General features: G+C 31.3%; 4 protein-coding genes across 4 annotated transcripts; 2 read left to right on the top strand and 2 right to left on the bottom strand.

Annotated features, from left to right (window-relative positions):
• Nucleotides 1-238: 238 nt before the first annotated feature.
• LOC113394257 (regulator of MON1-CCZ1 complex) lies at nt 239-6325 on the bottom strand. The gene is made up of 12 exons (XM_026631497.2): nt 6131-6325; nt 5587-5957; nt 5328-5449; nt 4735-4859; nt 4290-4403; nt 3666-3798; nt 3264-3364; nt 2787-2944; nt 2515-2659; nt 2033-2275; nt 1274-1493; nt 239-423 (listed from the first exon to the last, which is right to left on the bottom strand). Exons 1-12 carry the CDS (start codon nt 6248-6250, stop codon nt 368-370), a joined length of 1908 nt encoding a protein of 635 aa, XP_026487282.2. The 5' UTR covers nt 6251-6325; the 3' UTR covers nt 239-367.
• A 1526-nt stretch (nt 6326-7851) lies between these two features.
• On the top strand, nt 7852-9393 carry LOC135193708 (uncharacterized). Its single transcript, XM_064217389.1, has one exon. The coding sequence runs from the start codon at nt 7969-7971 to the stop codon at nt 9391-9393; it is 1425 nt and encodes a 474-aa protein (XP_064073459.1). The 5' UTR covers nt 7852-7968.
• A 97-nt stretch (nt 9394-9490) lies between these two features.
• Cc2d2a (Coiled-coil and C2 domain containing 2A) lies at nt 9491-12325 on the top strand. The gene is made up of 9 exons (XM_026631512.2): nt 9491-9690; nt 9760-9880; nt 9982-10153; nt 10232-10792; nt 10964-11278; nt 11352-11429; nt 11588-11742; nt 11884-12001; nt 12137-12325. The coding sequence occupies exons 1-9, from the start codon at nt 9528-9530 to the stop codon at nt 12320-12322; spliced, it is 1869 nt and encodes a 622-aa protein (XP_026487297.2). The 5' UTR covers nt 9491-9527; the 3' UTR covers nt 12323-12325.
• Nucleotides 12326-14263: 1938 nt separating this feature from the next.
• On the bottom strand, nt 14264-18482 carry LOC113394227 (diphosphoinositol polyphosphate phosphohydrolase 2). The gene is made up of 3 exons (XM_026631461.2): nt 18073-18482; nt 17841-17996; nt 14264-15910 (listed from the first exon to the last, which is right to left on the bottom strand). The coding sequence occupies exons 1-3, from the start codon at nt 18169-18171 to the stop codon at nt 15695-15697; spliced, it is 471 nt and encodes a 156-aa protein (XP_026487246.1). The 5' UTR covers nt 18172-18482; the 3' UTR covers nt 14264-15694.
• Between the last annotated feature and the right edge of the window lie 109 nt (nt 18483-18591).

The raw sequence follows: 18591 nt of genomic DNA, 5'->3' as shown, positions 1-18591 counted from the left end.
TGTACATAACACAGATTTTGCTTATGAAATATATTTGTGTACTTAATTCGAAACGATCAAACACAAGTGTTAATATTAAATATTACAAAAAAATATTAAATGATTTTCCATTTTATTTACTCAATTTATAATAGGTATACATTATTTTAAATTATCTTTAATTACTTATATACAAAATGTGTTAACAAAAACGAAATATAAAGTATAATATCACTAGTGTGATATTATACTTTATTATATTACAAATTCAACTATTAAACCACTCATTAATTCCGTCTCATGTAATCTCCAGGTAATTGGTGTATAATTTAGAAATGATTCGAGTGATTTTTTATCGAAACCGAAACTTATTTCTTGAACTTCGAGGTTAAATTTCTGACGTCAGCTGTCTGTAATATTCAACGTAAACAGCACATTGTTCGCCTGAAAGAGAGCACAATATATTAATACAATACATGGGTTATATTTTTTGTATGTAACGATTGATGACCTTTGTAATGTTTTTGATAATCGACAGCTACAAGATCACAAGGTATTAAAACTTATGTAACAAGAACGTCAGCAATATTTTATTTAGTAAGAAAAGTTGACGTGGGCATGCGTGGTAATTCATTACAGAAGTGGCGCATAGATCGTTAAGCTCGATACTGTTTATTAAATATAATATTTATTTATATGTAACTATTTAAAATATTTCCATAAGTTAACCGCGCGAAGACGGGACAAGAACCCCTTTTTTTCTTGTCCTGTCTTCGCGCGGAAAAATTAGATATTATACAACTTATGGATATAACTAATATAATAGTTTATAGCACAATATTGAACTATAACAAATATCGTTTCCTTTTAAAAACTTATTAATAAGAGAATATTCTTTTAAGGGATTTATTGTATTATGCATATTAAATTTTAAGTGTAAGTTAATAAACAATGATAAATAGATTAGATACGATAAAATTCCGATAGACACGTTTTTTCCAACAATATTTACTTTACAATTTTATAAATTAATTTTATGACGTAACTTGGCAGGGTTTAAAAGGTTTTTAGACCCGTAGCAACGAATATATTATTATCCAGAAGAATAAAAAGTAGATTTTAAAATGATACTGATGGGTTAATAATGCTGCGTGTTTTGTCTTTGCAGGTGTTCAGTACCCTATAACCTTTTCTATACTCTGAAAAATCAATATGGAACATTTCATGATGATCGTTTGAGTCGTTAAGATGTGAGAAGAGAAATGATTGAGACTTTGTTGCATTGCATGTTTACCCTTTATAAAGTTTGGGTTTCCTCTCAATCGTTCGTTCCTGGCCACCAGCGCGTGATACACCGCCATGAAGGCAGTGGGTTCATTCTTCTCTTCTGCGTAGTGCTTAGCAGCTGACAGAAGCTTACGAGGAGGCATGTTCAGCCATGTCGCTCCAGTTTGTTTTGCTGCACCGACGGCACTAATTGGTTCATTCCAGCTCAGTAAGACTTCTACTATTTCCTGGTGAAAAAATATGTTATATTTATTTTCTTGCGATTTTTCTCAACTTCCTCGTTGGTTCACGGGATCCCGTGTTTAATTCCTTAGTCGGGATAGTGAAAGTTATTAGGTATTTCATTCCAGCTATTATTCAGTAGCATTCTAGAATTAGGAAGTTGGTAGTGACTCTGTCCTACTTCGAAAACCATGTTTTGATTGTTCGTCGACCGCGTTCGATTGAAATATAAAAGTGGACTTATTGTATTTGCGTTCACGCGCCCAGAAATAAATCTCTTCTACAGTTAGCCAGACTCCGTAGGGATTGGTCATTGTCGCCGATATTCGATTAAGAGAAAACTATTTTTTTTTCTACAATGCTCAACAAGTATGATTTATGGCTTTATATTTAGTGGTTTCTATTATATTAATAGTAATTTTATTATTTCAAATATTTAAAGGTACAGGGACTTTTTTGTTAATGTCACAATAACTATAACCGTCTCTTGATTTGTCTATGGTTTCTTAAAATATAAATAAGGGTAAATATATGTAATGTTTACCCCGTAAGCTTTCAATCGCCACATCATATCTAAGGCTATCTGTGCCGCTGCAGGGTCTATGTGCCCTAAGCTCAACAGCTGGCATGCCAGTGGTCTGGCGTCGCCCAGACAACCCCTCCGCACGAGCGAGCGAAGCCTGCCTCCAGCTCCCCGCGTCACCAGCGTCCGCACGCACAGCTCTGCTACCGGGTGCTGAACTACCATGTCGTGACGGGAGAGAGACGCTAGGTACGTTGTCACTACCTACGGGCGTTAAAACAATATCATTTTAATACTCAATAGGAAGAATTGTCTTGAATAGAAGTCGTTGCTGGCAGTCATAGTGACCTTGCACTTCGGGAATTTCTAATTCTAAAACTGTCATCGCGTTGCCAACCATTTGCACTAAGAATTTATCTTACCTTGTGCACGTCACTTTTATTTGCTGTTAATACAACCACTCAGAAGAGCTTCCAGAACCGCCTTTACCGCGCCCCCCTCACCTGCACCAGGTGGCCGTCGTCCGCGTGCGCCTGCAGCACGTGCGCGCACACGTCGGCCTGCGACACGAGCACGGGGAAGTGAAGCGCGCGCGCGGGCGCCGCCTGCCCCGCCGTGTTCCGCGCCACCTCCAGCTCGGCCCATTTCCTGTTAAGCGATATATAACGGTGAGAACAGGACCACCGACCAACCCTCTGAAATTAAATTAGCTTGATTCGTCTTTTGTTAGATAAACAAAGAAGTTTATTTTACATATTCCTACTGTGACCCATACCTGTACACGGAGTTTATTTCGTCAAAAGCCTTCGTCAATTGTACTAGGTAAGTCCCGGCTTCACTGACGAGCTGATTCAGTATCCTATAAATAGTCTCTTTTCCGTTTTGGCGTTTCAACAACGTTGCCACTATTTTGGATACCTCGTCCTTGGGAACCTAAAGGATATTAAAACAATATATTTTAAATATTAACATAACTCTATGTCAAAACAAGAGCTGTTTATTTTCATGAATTATGTATTCTTTGAAAGTTACTGAAGAATATTGAATCATAAGCTAGTATGTTTGTTAGATGATGTAAGTGACCCTCTATTAAAAAAAGTATAAATTAAAATTCATTATATAATTGCACTTACTAAGTTTTGTCAATAACCATAATAAATAGAAGTATTCGAAAATTCGTTTTAGTCTTTAGGCATCAGCTATAATATAATAACAATATGTCAATAATTTTATTAAAAAAAAGTATAATTACCGAGTGTGCGAGGCCTGAAAGTACGAGATTGACTCTCCATAGACAACCGAGACGAGCGTCTATCACATAATCCGGTTGAAATACAACCCAGTTCCCTGAATCTGGCTGTTTCTTAAGGATATGGGTAAAATAGAATTGATAATAAGCTTAATGATAATAAACACATTAAACAAAACTATTATTTATTGTACTCTTTAATGTTTGATCTGGCTCAAAGGACCAATCTTACTAAATCATAGAATTCGTTATTTATCTGACAAGTGGGTGGTCGTTTGCTATTCTAAAATTATGCATATGCAAAAAAATATAATATATCAGCCCTATAACCTAGAACTGGGGCTGACTACACTGTATATTCCGAAAGATAGAATTTTCATATTAAAATTTACTTAGTAAGGATACACATTGGACAGGGCTGATCGTCCACAACAGCTGGTTTCATAGAGATTCCTTGCACTATTGGAATGTGAATAACTATATTATTTTCTGGCTTTGATTCCTCCATTATGTCGAATATTTGTGAAGTTTGACTGGACTGTTGAATAAAAAAATATTAAAATTTAATTCACACATGGACAATTATTTACAATAAAAACTCAATAAAATATATACAAGTCTAGTAAGTACTCATACTCTAGTAGTTACTGTAGAAATCATGGCCTAATAGAGCAACACTAATACTAAATGCATGTTTCAGTCAAATTAAAATTAAAAAATAAACCTTTTCTGTCACTGGTGGAGGCAATAAGCCCATGTGTTGTATATTTTAAAAATTTGCTTGTACAATTTTATTACTTTAAGTTTCAAGTGTTCCAACATAAAAAAAATAATTATGAATCTATATTTTACTGAGAAAATCTTTTAGATGTAATTTTATAATCAATACATTTAATCTAAAATACTCATAAATTTATTATTAAATAAAACTGAAAAGTTAAGTTTGTTCACCTATACACATATAGTTAAAATTATTTATACATTTGTAATGTTAAAAATTTGTGTGTATGTGTTCTACTCTAATCATACCTGATGATGTATGACAAGTAATTGATCAATAACGCTAACAGCGAACCGGCCAACTAAGCCAGTCTTTAAGACATGTTGTGTTGCACCTCCCCCAGATATGGGTATCAGCCAAACCTGAAAATTTGTAAATGCTTATTTTTTTATAGAATTAATTTATATAAATTGTAATCTAATCTAGTCATCATTTTATAATAAAATTTTTACAAGAGATTAGTGTGCAGATTTTCCGTAATTTTATGGATATTCATCAGTCATGAACCTAGCTCTATGTCAAACCTGAACAATATACTAATATCAAATGTTTGTATATACTACAATCAAATGTTTTAAATATTGCCTAGTAGTTGTGTGTGGTCTGGTTCATTGTTTTTTGACCTTGATGAATGAAATTGAAGTGTTGTTGTTATTCCATAATTATGAATGAAATGTTTCGTAAATGCAATACTTCTGTCGGTCCCGCGGCAGGTGCAGGGGTTGTGCTGTCAGCATGTCGGAAAAGCGCACACCACGCTCCGCCGCACAGCCGCAACACGAACACGTCACGCTCCACCACCGGCCGTGACCACTCCACTGCAACAAAACAATTAGAAATTTTGACTAAAATATTCTAGAGTAGAAGTGAAAAAAATTCTTACTCAATTAAGGCATATATATATATATATATATAAGATGAAAAATATAACAAGAGATAGAGATGAATGGAAAACTCTTGTAAAAAACCAAAGGAGTAGGACTCCAAGCAAATGATGACTGTCTGTCTATTACTGTATTTACATGTATAAATACTGATACTAATTGAGGTTATCTCAACATAGGTAATTGAGAAAATGAGCCTTCTGATAGTAACTGATCACCTCCGCCTATAGACATTGGTGCTATAAGAAATATTCACCATTCACTGTTCAAACTGGAATAGAACAATACTAAGTATTCTTGTTTGAATATATGATGAATGGGTGATACCTACCTAGATGGGCTTGTAAAGCTCACTACCAAGTAAAATGATACTTGAACAAACACATAAAATCTGTGACTTACCTTCTAATTTTTGCAGTTTGCTAATGGTGGAATTACTTAATGAGAATGGTTGTAATAAAGCACCATTGTTGCCAGCCAGCAGGATGATATTGCTTTGAGCGCACCACGAGAACCAGGCACCGCTGAATATAAAAGCATAAATAAGTAATTAGTGTGTCTCCAAAATTACAAATTTAAAATAAAATTGAATATAGTATAAATAAAATATACTAACAGTTCAATTGAAAGGAAAATTACTACAAAAATTCATAATAATTACCTGAATGAAATGTTTTTTAAAGTCTTCAACTGTTTCTTTTCTGGTAAAACTTGTAATAATTCTACACCATGGTCAGTTATGAAGGCTATTTCATTAGCCTTCGGCCACACAAAACCTAGTATCTTTGCATTTTTCCATTTGCATGTGTGCGAATACTCTACGTTAGTTGGAGCAAGGTCTTTGAAGTTAACAAATTCTACAGTTGCATTCTGACCCTCTAGATTCCTTTGTATTGCAAGTATGTTGTGATCAGGTGAAAATTTTATTGAAATTATTGGTCCTTTATCCTCCATTCGGAAGGAAGTGCTTTTTGAATCATCCATTCCATTTACAGTGACTCCTGTCACACCCCCAGATCTAACAGTAAAAACCTGAAACGCAGTTGCACCCAATTCTCAATGTAATTTTTGTCAGTAGAGTTTACTAACCATCATAAATCAATCATAAATTTAGATTCAACATTCGTTGAAGAGGGGACAAGCTACTATGTATGTTTTTCATATTCTAAAAGGCACATAAAATAAACATTATGTTAACTAATTACTTCTCCATTTGTGTCGTCAAAAAATACGTTGGTCACAGGGCTATCAGCGTCAAACCTTTTAGGCTGATCCGAAAGGCACAAATAGTACTTATCACTGTCTTTTAAACAAAATCTCGCCATTATTTTATATTATTCAAAAATTAACAAATAGCTCTATTTGATTTAAAATATTGTAAATGTTTTGACTTTTTTGTTTTGATAACACATGATACAATGTCAAAAATTAATATGTCAATGTCAAGGTTTGTTTTTTCGTTTTATTCGTAACCATAATTTGGACTTTTAAATCATTTCTGAATTCTAATACATAGATAAATCAGTCTTCATTTATTTTATATACATACTCTAGTAAATATTATTAATAATAAGTCAGCCAGTAATGAAATAAGTGATAAATATTTTTCTTTTTATTGCCAAAAAATACTGATTTTTCGGTTAGATAAATACATCAAAATACATTTTTTTCCTCTTTTTCTATTAATTCCATAAATAAATATTTTTTCATTCTGTTAAGTATTTACTTCACACTTGCTACCCAGTGCTTTCAAATTATATTGCTATGGTAACAGTCAACAAAAAAAACTGAAGCCTGTAGTAATAATGTTCATATACTCTTGATTAATTTATAGCTGCCTATATTTTTGTCACTTGTAAAATATCTAAATGATATCAAAGAGGATCACAAATAATTTTGACCTTATGCACGCTACAGAAAGAAAAACAAAATAAAAAATATATAAAATACGTAGTAATAGGTAGTAGTTAAAGTATTAATTTTAAGTTTTATTGTATTAAAATAGAAAACAATGACTGAAGATGTCAAATCATATTCAACTCAAGTTGACTCAAGTAAAAGTGGTAGTGAAGAATATTATGAGATAAGTCAGGAGTTAATGGAAGAACCTATATTGCCGTCAAAATCGTTGATTACACCGATTAAAGAACATGATTTCTTTGTACAGTATGATGCAGGAAATAAAAAAAAAGTACCAAAAAAGAAAAAAAGAAAAAAGCAGGAAACGCCAAATAAACTAATGGATGTATTAAATACTGAATTATCAGCAAAACCTATTTTTATCAAAAGTAATGTTATAATATTGGATTATAAAAAAGAGTATAAAAAATATTTAGCTAAACATTTGGATGTGAACAAAACATCGGAATTTAAAGAATCTAGAAACATGGCTATTGAAAACGGGTAATTTCCTAATTTATTGATATCTTATTATAAAGTTAAGCACACACTGTTGTATACGGTGTATATTTTTTTTTAATTTAAAATATAACAATACTAGCAATGACTGTAATAATTTATTTAGGTTTTAGATTTTATACGACACTATAATTGCTTTATTCAAGATTCAAAATTTTAATGTTGTCTGTGAATGAATTGTCTACATTTCGCTATAATATTTTGCAGATTAACGAGACATAAATCTGTGAAAATTAGTCCAATATTTCCACGTGTCCTTGAAGCCACTTTAAGCAAGAATAAAACTTTTCATGCTCAATATGTGGAACCTTCGCTTTTTACTGATGTGATAACTGAATATTTAGAAACTGAGACCAAGCAAAACCCCAAATTCTTAGATATTATATTAAGAAATATCAAATTTAAACATCATCATCAATTTTCTTTGGAAACATTTCTCTATACACAGCTAGTGAGTTTCTATAATGACTATGAATTAATTAAAAAGTCTTTAAAGGAGTTAGAAAGAAACATCGAAGTTAATAGAAGAACAAGAAAGAGTTTGAAAGAACGTTTAATTGAAATAAGTCCAAATAGTAAAGATGACATTAGATTTGATAAAAGTTTATTAAAATACACAAAACTTATGTTAGAATTTAAAGATAAATATCTCTTTGCCTTAAAAAAAGAAAAGGAAATTATTCACATGTTATTGTCGTTGTGGTCTGATATCGAAATGATAAGAGAGAAATCGAAATGTGTGCACACTGATTGTAAATTAGTATTGTTACGTATTGAAACGGAGGAGAGCGCATTTCAAAAAAGTTGGTCCAAAGCTTTTGAAACTGAATATTCAGATTTGATTATACAAATTGAATACGATTATGTAGTAAAATATATCAAATACAGAGAATCGAAACAAGCTACTAATTCTGAGAACACTAAGGGAAAAAGTAAAGCACCTAAACCTAAACTGAGCATTGACTATGACGAATTGAAAGTACAAGTAGAAGAGATGGTAAATAATATAATGCCGAGAAATCGGATTGAAATACTACTGAAGAAGGATAAAACTATACTATCTCAACCAGATGTTAAAAGAAAAAGTTCGGCTATAGCTGACATATACTACTTTAAAGTTTTTGTCGATGATGTTTTCGTGTGCGAATCTGATCAATACATAAATGAAGATAGTCAATTTGACATAGATTTCACAGAGTCTTTATCTATCGAAATATTGCCACATAATTCATATTTAAAAATAATTCTATACGAAAATAATGAAGACGTATCGTTTTTTAAAATAAATCTATTTGATATAAAGAAAAATACAAATGAATCGAGTTTCATCAATCATAATTTCAATTATTACAAAAGTGTAGGACCAACTGATAAAATAATTGGGAGTGGATATGATATAAAAGAGATCTGTTTAAAAAACAAAGCTAGATTAAAATCGAGTAATATTTTCAAAGGAAAACTATGGTCAAAGTGCGAAGTAAATATTAAACTAGGCTGGAATGAAAAACTTAATGATAATCAACGCGAATCTATTAAATCTTTGATCAAATTAGGAAGTCAAATTAAACGATTTATGCACAACATAAATAAACCTAACATACGCGAGTTAACGGAAATAATAAACGATTTGTATGAAAATAATGTCGAGAAAGATGTTAATATAATGAATGCACTAAGAGACATTTGTAAGGAAACTGTTAGGAAACACGAAACATTTAGTATCAACGTAGACAGCCCAGAGTTTAACAGATTTAAATTATTACTTTTAAGAAATAATGGCGGATTTATCAGCATAAAAAATAAAGCTATTCCTTTATTCACTAGTCAGATTTCTACTGAGCAATTAGCCTGCTTAGAAAACACTGAAGAGAAAGATTATCGACATTTTAAAAAGGACGCTGAAATGGACGCAATCGATTTGCAAAGATATGTAGGAATGAAATTCGTGGATAACTTAAATAAAAACCTCATGGATAACTTAAATCTGTTTCTTATGAAGAAAACATTTAAAGATGTTGTTAGAGATTTTGGAGATGTTAGCATTGGGTAAGTAGTTGTCTATTTATATGTTGCGTATTATTTTAAGAATACTAATTGTTTGGGATAACAGTGTGATAAGTTTAAATAGGCAAAAACTGTAACGGAAAGTTTATTTGTAGAAGTTTTTTATTTAATCAAGCGGATATGTCTCTCGTTGCAAATTCAAACATCACAAAACAAAAACTTTTAAAGGAATGCTTAGCCCAAGAACAAGAAATACAAATACACGTTCTGAGAGCATTCAATTTAACAGATCGGAGCGCCTCTTTATTGACAGAAGAAATAAACGACGAAGATAATATAGCTGGTAAGAAGATTCACCTTAGTTGACGTCATTGTTCTTTTCTATATGTTGACAAATAATATGATTTTATAGGATTCAAAGTAAGGCCTTTGAGGCCGTTTGTAAGCTTAAGTTATCGTGGCGTGTCTGCTCAAACGTCGACGGCTATTGGTTGCCACCCAACCTGGAATTACACTGTTAAACTTAAAGCTAAGTACGTGTTAACTGTGAACGTTTACAAATACATCAAGTAATTATATAATAATATTATTATTAATAACGACGCCTGAATCTAATAAGCTACACTTATTTTAGATTTGAACCACTATCGTCTATCCATATAAACATATATGATGAATGCAAAGACAATGTAACTGAAACGTATTCCGAAGATAAATCCACACAAAGTACAGTTCATTATAGAAAAACTAACAAATGGCTAGGAGCGATAAGCGTCCCTCTGCATACTGTCCTAAATTTAGGCAGTGTAAGTTGCGAATGTTGTCTCTGTACTTTAACTTGGTTAAGCATTGATAATTTGGTATTAATAATACCGATTTTTCAGGTATGTGGAACGTTTAAAATAAACACGCCACCTATGGAATTTGGTTACGAAAGTATGTCATCAAAAGATGACCAAGCTCTCGTTCCAGAAGTAATGCAGCTTATGAGACAAGATACGTCACTTTTAGCTATTCAAATTACGACCACTCTTTCTCATTTGGGGGGGTGCCAAACGTATTGTCAGCCAGTACCAACTCATCCTCAAGATGACTTTATTATACAACACTTGAATAAATTCGTCACTGACTATGTCAATGATTATCCGACGAGAAATATTTCGTTAACATTCATAGACAGTGGTGGTAGAAATAAGTGTGTTGCAGAGTTTCTCCAATCTGTACCCATACCTGTTTACGAACCATCAGACCCCAAAAAGGCTGAATCAGCACTATCAAAAAGTTCAGGTCATTCGAAGAGTTCCTCTTCAAAGAGCAGTGGCTTCGAAGCTTGGAGGAATGAAGGAAACGAACTAGCGAAGAGTATAGATGCAGCAGTAAGATATGTCTCGCTAATACCAACGTATGATGTCTCGGAATCTCACGTTGTCACGTTAATGGGAGTGGTAAATAGTTCATTGTTTTCATTTACACAGATTTACAGGACTATTCGACATAAAATAAAGCAAATATTGGAGTTATATACATCTGTCTCTTTAATCATTGTAATAGAAAACTTCCATCTAGTTTCTAAGCTTTTTGTAGTAATTATTTTTAATTGAACAAATTATTTTCAGGAATTGTTAAAAGTTCTGTACGGTTCTCCATTGGACCACACCATTCTATTAGCGAGCTACTTTATTAATTTGGGAATTAAATGTTGGGTCGTCATTGGTTTTGGTTTACCTCGCGGTCAAAGCAGTTATGTTCTGGTCAAGTACTTGAAAAATAAAGTGCTCACAGTTAACGACCAGATAAAAACTGGTGGAATATTTAAAAAAACTGACGGATATATTTGGTATATATATGATGCGGCATCAGGTGAAAGATTTGAATTGAGAGAAATTGGATGTCCCCTGAAAATTGTCAGTTACGTTTTTGATAGTGAAAATGTAATTATACTTTTTTTGTCTCATATTGTATAATGTTAAAAAAAATGTTATATTTTATTTCTTTATTTTTTAGATTTGGGTAAATACGCAAGTATCACAAGCCTGTGAGAGAATGTCGTTTGATTTTTCTATTTCATCAGATTGGCAGAATGTAAGAATAATTTATATTTAGTATTTTAACAACTAATTATCAAAACGTTTTCAGTGTTAATACGATAAACATAAATTGCCTTTAGATGGTATAAATGTATTGTGCCTAAGACCTATAAAATCTTTAATAGTAGTCTAGACTTTCTTCTTAAATTTCAGGTATTTAACAAACCTCTATTTGTAACAAGACCGATAACAATTGACAGTTTGTACAGCAAACCGGGCGATGTGGAAAATCTACGATTAAATTTAGAAACAAAGATTAAGACTAAAATACAGAAGTGGCGGTCACACATTAAAACGATATGGAACAGGTGACGCTAAGATTTATTTGCATTAAAGGCCGGCAAACATGTCTTGTTTTTCAGTACAAATGAAAAAAAATATCACAATAAAAATAAAATAAGCTTTCACAGTCGAGACGTTTAAAAAAGACTAATCAAGTAAAATTACAGATATTGCAGTAGTCTGTTAAAAGAAATGCTTCCTCATTACGAGTATTGGGCTTTTAATCCATTGGAAGCTCGACCTACCCTTGGAAATAGACTGAAACAACTAACAGCTACTTACAAAGTAAGTGAACTAGAACCTATAAAGTAAAAAATATACATTGACGTCAACTACTGAATCTTTATAATAATTATAATACTTATATAATTATTTTAGTAACTGAAAAAATATTTACCAAATTTGTCATTTATTCCTTAGATCTTCGGATTCCCGCTCAACATGCCGTATATAAACGCAAAGCTTATTATCTCCAGCGTTAAATCTACATCAATACACGTAAACGACGATCCTAATGTCGAGTTTGGCCTCGCCGTCGAGGTATACGCGTACCCTAATAATGTTTTAAGCGTATGGGTATTTTTAGCTTGTATCACAAGAATATAAAGTAATTTAATTATAAATATTGTATTGATTATAAGTAATTAAGGATTTTTACTTTTTTGAATAAAAACTGTCGTTGTACGTACTATACATGACGATTTGCTTTAGTAATTTCTCGTTGCTTTGTTTAAATAAATTAATCATATTCTAACTGGAATTCAGTTTTTTAATATTTTTTTTGCTATTTCAACTAAACTAAAGATGATGAATAAAAGGGTAACGCAGGACGAACATATATTATTTTTAAATTAAATGAAGAAAGGTTGCAATAGCGAAAAATATATTATATATAAAACAATTGTTTTTTTTTTTATAATTTTTTGGGCCATCAGATTTTTTTTTTTAAATCGAACAATAATAACTAATTAGAAATATAACAATAAAAATGTCAAAATAAAGTTGATGCAGAAAAAGAAATTAAAATCGAACGAACAATGAAGAATCGTTAACGAACAGTTGATTTACCAGAAAATATTTATAAAAGTTATCTAACCCGCCACATTAAGAAAACTTATAATGAGTTCTATTTCTTTCATAGTATAAAACTAATTTTACGAACTACTTAGTTTTCATTTATTAAGACCCTAAATATTGCTACTTCCGTTGCCTAAAGGCGGTAAAAATATGCGATAATATTTGATGAATCGTACTCTTGAGTCGCTTTAGGGACTTTGGGGTTCATGATGAAAAAAGTGTGGCAATATACTTTAAGCAAAGTCCCATGGGTGTATATAATCACTACGTTATACATTGAAAAATCTACGAAAACAAACTGAAGAAATCTAAGAGACTTTTCCGTCTCCAATAAAGAAGCGTACTGGAAAAAACACAAAGAAATACGAGGAAGGCATTTAACAAAACCATAATTCATCCCATTATTATAACCTATAGATAATTGTCTTATTATTAATATTGCTCTATTGCCGAGCCCTGTTTCTGACTGAAGCAAAAAGTTTACATATGATACAGAATTGGCAAACACTCCGCGTTTCAATCGTATTCTATATAGATTCGTACAATGCAATTTAATTTTCTTAAAAATAATACTGGTACAAGCAAGCTCTACCATCATTCACTCATCATATACTGTACCGCCAAGCAGTAATACTTAGTATGGTTGTGTTCCGGCATTACTTACGGCATCGATGTCAATCGGCAGTAGTGACTTTCCATTGGGTGACCCATAGGTAAGCATATGCTATCTGTGGGGCCTATTACGGATACAGCATAGCAACTGTTGCTATTAAAAATTTGTTGCGGATTGATATCAAATCAAATAAATATAAATCAGCATTATGAACCTATGCAGTTGCATAATACTCCATTTATCGACTGTATAATATCATACTCTGGCATAACCATTATAATAAAAGCTCTTGTATGATTTTGCGTAAAATTAGGTATGAATACGAGAATAGCTAAATTTCTTTTAAATTCAACTTCTCAAAACCCTTGAACAGTAGTCGAGCGGGTGTAGAGCCGTTTATTTGGAATTATTAAATGTATAGGTTATAAGGCTGAGACAATAACGAAACGCTTCAGAAGAGCAATATAAAATTTATTTTTTTAAACTCATTCAGGAATCTTAAAAAAACATTAATTTAAATAAAAATAAGAGATTGTATGTCTTTTCGTTTTAATGCTAACAAAATAAAATTAACATTTATTCCATCGCTGTATAAAAATATACGTAAAAATAGACAAAAGGAGATGTTACAAGAGTTACGTGTCTAGCGATTGATTATAGTTGTCTTCCGAGCCAGGCAGACAACAGTGAAGCCATAGACAAATTGCAGTACCGTCTTAGTTTATTATCCTTCCTCAAATTAGGGTCAAATATATTTCTTAGAACTATATTTAAACAATTTTAATATACTCACTAGCACATTAGAAATCATTTGAATACAATAGTTCTCATTTAATGTTCGAAATATATTTAAATAAAAATTATATAGTAATCCCCACTATAAATTTTAGCTTTTCTTAAATTATTTTAATGTTTATAATAAAGCTAAAACTAAGTGAAGATAATTATTAAACAGAACAGCAATTTCATCGATTCGATGGAGTTGCGGTTAAAAAAAAAAAGCCTTATTTCTTATTGTATTATCTTACAAATTTTGATTTGAAAATTGTGACTTGTATTTAAAAGTTAATGGGTAATATTCATGTCAAGAAAGTTTTCCTCTAATAAATTCCATAAATCCTCATAATGGCAATCTTAACTTTCAATACATAGTGGTAGTTATTGTCCATTTGTCTTTTATATTAAATATCATTTATAAAATGCTGAAAACTTGAAAGTCAAACATTTGATGATATGGGTTGAGTCATTTGTATAAGATAAAAATTTGTTAATGATGCACTCTACATTGCTGGTGAAAATTTATATAACAATTGATTAAGATTAAAATAAAAACATAATTTAAAAAGTATATATTCAGGCCCAATTCGAGGTTAGTAGAAATTTCATAGCCTTAATCACCCGGTACTGCGAGCAATGTTGAAAATGTATTTCTTGCAATGATAAATCTCATACTTGCGACATGAGCATTACCGTGGTTTTATAAGCCTTAGTTGTAAATTTGACAAGTTTATATAATGTAGATATATGACAAATTTATTTACATCTCACTTTAATAATTAGTTTATTTTGTGTGCATACTTAAGGCGTCAAGCCACATTTGCGCAAAAATTTGATTTTAAAACAACAATTATTTCAGTTTCTGTGAATAGCCAATGTGGATTTGTTGCTTTATGCATACATGTGTTAAGTCCAATGTAATATGGTGCATGAGAATTACTTTTAAATTCTAGAAAAATCGCACAAATATTTACACATTCGAACGTTATTACTTTTCCTTAATATTAAGAAAATAGAAAAAAAAACAATAAAATTCAATCGTAAAATGAAACAACACCAGACAGTCTTCTCAACTTTTCGTAAACAAGAGGCACAACAGTCACCATATTACGTTTTTGTCACATTTCTTATGTAAACAAAGTATGACTCAAGGGCACGTGCAGATTACAATCGCTCGAGTTATTTTCAATTTCAAAAACACAAGAATGTCATAACATATAATTACAAATAGTCGATATATTGTAATGGCAAGTAGAACAAAAGCTATTGAAAATATTATACACTACGGACTATGTATAACAATGTTTATAACAAAATAGTGTTCATCAGTTCATGTGTTAAACTTTGTCTAGCATGGTGTTAAAGAACTGGGTACTAAAAAACATTTTTACTAAGTATTACGGTAGTACCCAGTGACAATTGTATTGTAACATAAGACGGCACTGCATAAATCTAAGCTTATAGACACAGTGCAATGCTTAGTCTGATCTTAACCTAGGTGGTGTAGGAGCTTAACTACCCGGGTCATCTGGCTTGTTTTGTTTGGACCTCTTGAGTTGCTGCAGGTAGTGGCGTTGGATGGGCTTGTGGAGGGCGAGCTGCGCGAGCGCGTCGTCGATGGAGAACCACTGCCGTTTACGTCCCATGAGCCGGGAGTCTTCCCATTCAGCTAGCTCTTGTGTTACGGTCATTACATACACTTCTGTCCTATGTTTGTGCTCTCGATTCTGAAAATAGAAAATTAAAATTGACAACATTAATATTAAATTTGAATGTTACCTAATGGTACAATTACTGAAACTGTTAATATGTATATAATGTTAAATTGTAAAATTTTAATTGCGAGGTCCATTTATTTTCCTTCAATAATAACTACAAAAAAAAAATTAGTGTAAGGCAATTACTTGAAGTTGTGAAACAATTATCTCTGAGTAGAGGCATAAAGTGGATTAAAAAGTCAAACCCCTGTAAATCAATTAAAATGATTACTATTTCATTACTTTAATGGCTTGTTGTAAGTGAATTTTGATGATGCTGTACAAAGATAAATGGAATAAAAAAATTATAAAAAAAGAAATAGTTTTTGTAAAAACCATAATATAACATGTTTCGTATAACCTGTTAAATAAGTTTTTTCTGCAAAGTTTATATTTAATATTCAATTTATGAATGAATTAAAAATTTTAAGTTATTACTATTTACTAATTCTCTTCATTTTTTATTGAATTTATTTTGTTGTATGTTATTAACATGATCAATTATATTACTGAACTTGTTAATTATAATATTTATTGCTTTATTTAACGTAGTTAGAAGTTAATCTCTAGTATTTTAAAATTATTTTATTATAATTAATATAAATATATTATTAAAATTATTAGTATTATAAAATTATTTTAGTAAATAAATAATAAAAATGCATGTTGTGGCTGTCTTAAAGAGTCACACACTTTATATTAAGTATAAATATGTTTTTATGCTGTGATTGTGTAGTGACTGCTGATGGTCCTTTATAAATAAATTAAACACTTCAGTAGTCTATTATACTAATTAGAATTTCTTATCTTACAGTGAAGAACAACATAAAATAAGGTTATTATAAAAGAAAAAAATACTTTTCAGAAATTAATATTACATTTTGCTTTTATTTATATTGCCATGGCATGTTACTATGGGTGACCATAGATGTACCATACTGGAATTAAAAAAAAACTAAAGTTCCTATTTAAATTTTGCATAGTTACTTTTTTACTACACTTATTAAGGAAGGATTTTCGAAAATTTCAATTTCAAGGACAGGAACTGGGGGGTAACTTAAAATTTATTTTATCCATATGAAGTTGGAATGCACAACTACTTCTTACATAAAGATGTCAAATATTTTTCATCTGATATACTTATATAAAACAAATACATATTACTGTGTTAAGTCTAACCTCATAAGGTTGATGACCCCTTATTTATATATATGAAACTTTTTTGTAATACATCTGTTTTGATTATTAAAATTGCTATCACATAAATATATATATATATATATATATATATATATATATATATATATATATATTTTATATAATTTCCTTTATTATGCCTGCAATGACACCAGCTCACTCATTCAACAAAAAAAAAGGTATACTGGGTTGCCGGTCCCAAAAATACAAAAGTCATGCTCAGCATCTTATACATACATTATGAATACATATATGTAAAAACACTTGTTTTAAAATTTTTAATTATTGAAAATCATTATTTTTAAAAATTTATTAGTTGTGAAACATATTTATATTGGCTAGTTCAATATTAGATTATATATTTATTTATTACATCATTTAAAAAGCTAAGCTTTTCCTTAGTGATTGATTTAATTACTTTATAAGTAAACTACACTTATATGTTGTTTACATTTATCATTATAAAATTGTTTTTCCTGAGTCAGAAATACTGTATGTAAACTATGAATAAAATAAGAAAGTATAATATGAAATATATACATGCCTTTTATTGTATAAACTAATGTGAGGCAATTAATATTCATCAGATAAACAGTTTTCAAGAGTATTCACACATAGACAACATATGGATGCACTAATGTTGACATTTCTTTGTGCTTCTGTCAAGAGGTTAGGTTAGTTAACGTAACATAAAAACATTTACCTCGAAAACCCCCAGACATCGCCCCAGCTTGCCGATGACACCGGCTTCCTCCAACACCTCACGCATCGCTGTCACCGACGGTTCTTCTTCAGGCTCCACGCCTCCACCCGGCACAATCCAGTTGTCAGGCCGACGCGAAGACGTCACAAGCAACACCTACGCACAAAATACACGATAGTATCGAAAATTCACCACATGATCACTGCTCATTAAATAAAAATAACATGCTAACCTCCGTTTCGGCGTCCGAACGTACGCATATACAAGCCGCGCGGCGCCTAAATCCCTCATCGTCGTATATCCGTATTGAATTAGGCTTTTCCTTAACCATTTCGAAAGAACACGTAAACACGAACAAAACAAACGATTAGAAACGAAAAGCAGACATCAAATGGAAAGAAAACTATCAACCGAACGAAATTATTTAGTGATCAACAAACGCCATAATCGAAGTATCCTAAGATAAACGTATCCATTTTCGACTAATTTATGAGTTACACAATGTACATATAAAATGAAACTAAAATAACAATAACACTACAATTAGAGCAATATTTCAGCTATAACTAGCTTTTGATAGCGAATTTCAAGCCCATGTTGAATGGTGCCTGACGTTTTCTCTGGGAAAATCGAAATAGGTTTTGGAAAGCAATATTACGACGAGTCTATCAGCTGACAGCCGGAAGCTAAAAATAGTATTGCCATAATACTGGTTGTTTTTGTGTTCCATTTACTCAGCTGAAATTACCCT

This window comes from Vanessa tameamea, chromosome 16 (genome assembly GCF_037043105.1).
Source record: "Vanessa tameamea isolate UH-Manoa-2023 chromosome 16, ilVanTame1 primary haplotype, whole genome shotgun sequence".
In the NCBI taxonomy this organism is placed as follows: domain Eukaryota; kingdom Metazoa; phylum Arthropoda; class Insecta; order Lepidoptera; family Nymphalidae; genus Vanessa; species Vanessa tameamea.
The sequence above is the reverse complement of the archived record's forward strand: the minus strand, read 5'-3'. Positions and strand labels throughout refer to the sequence as shown.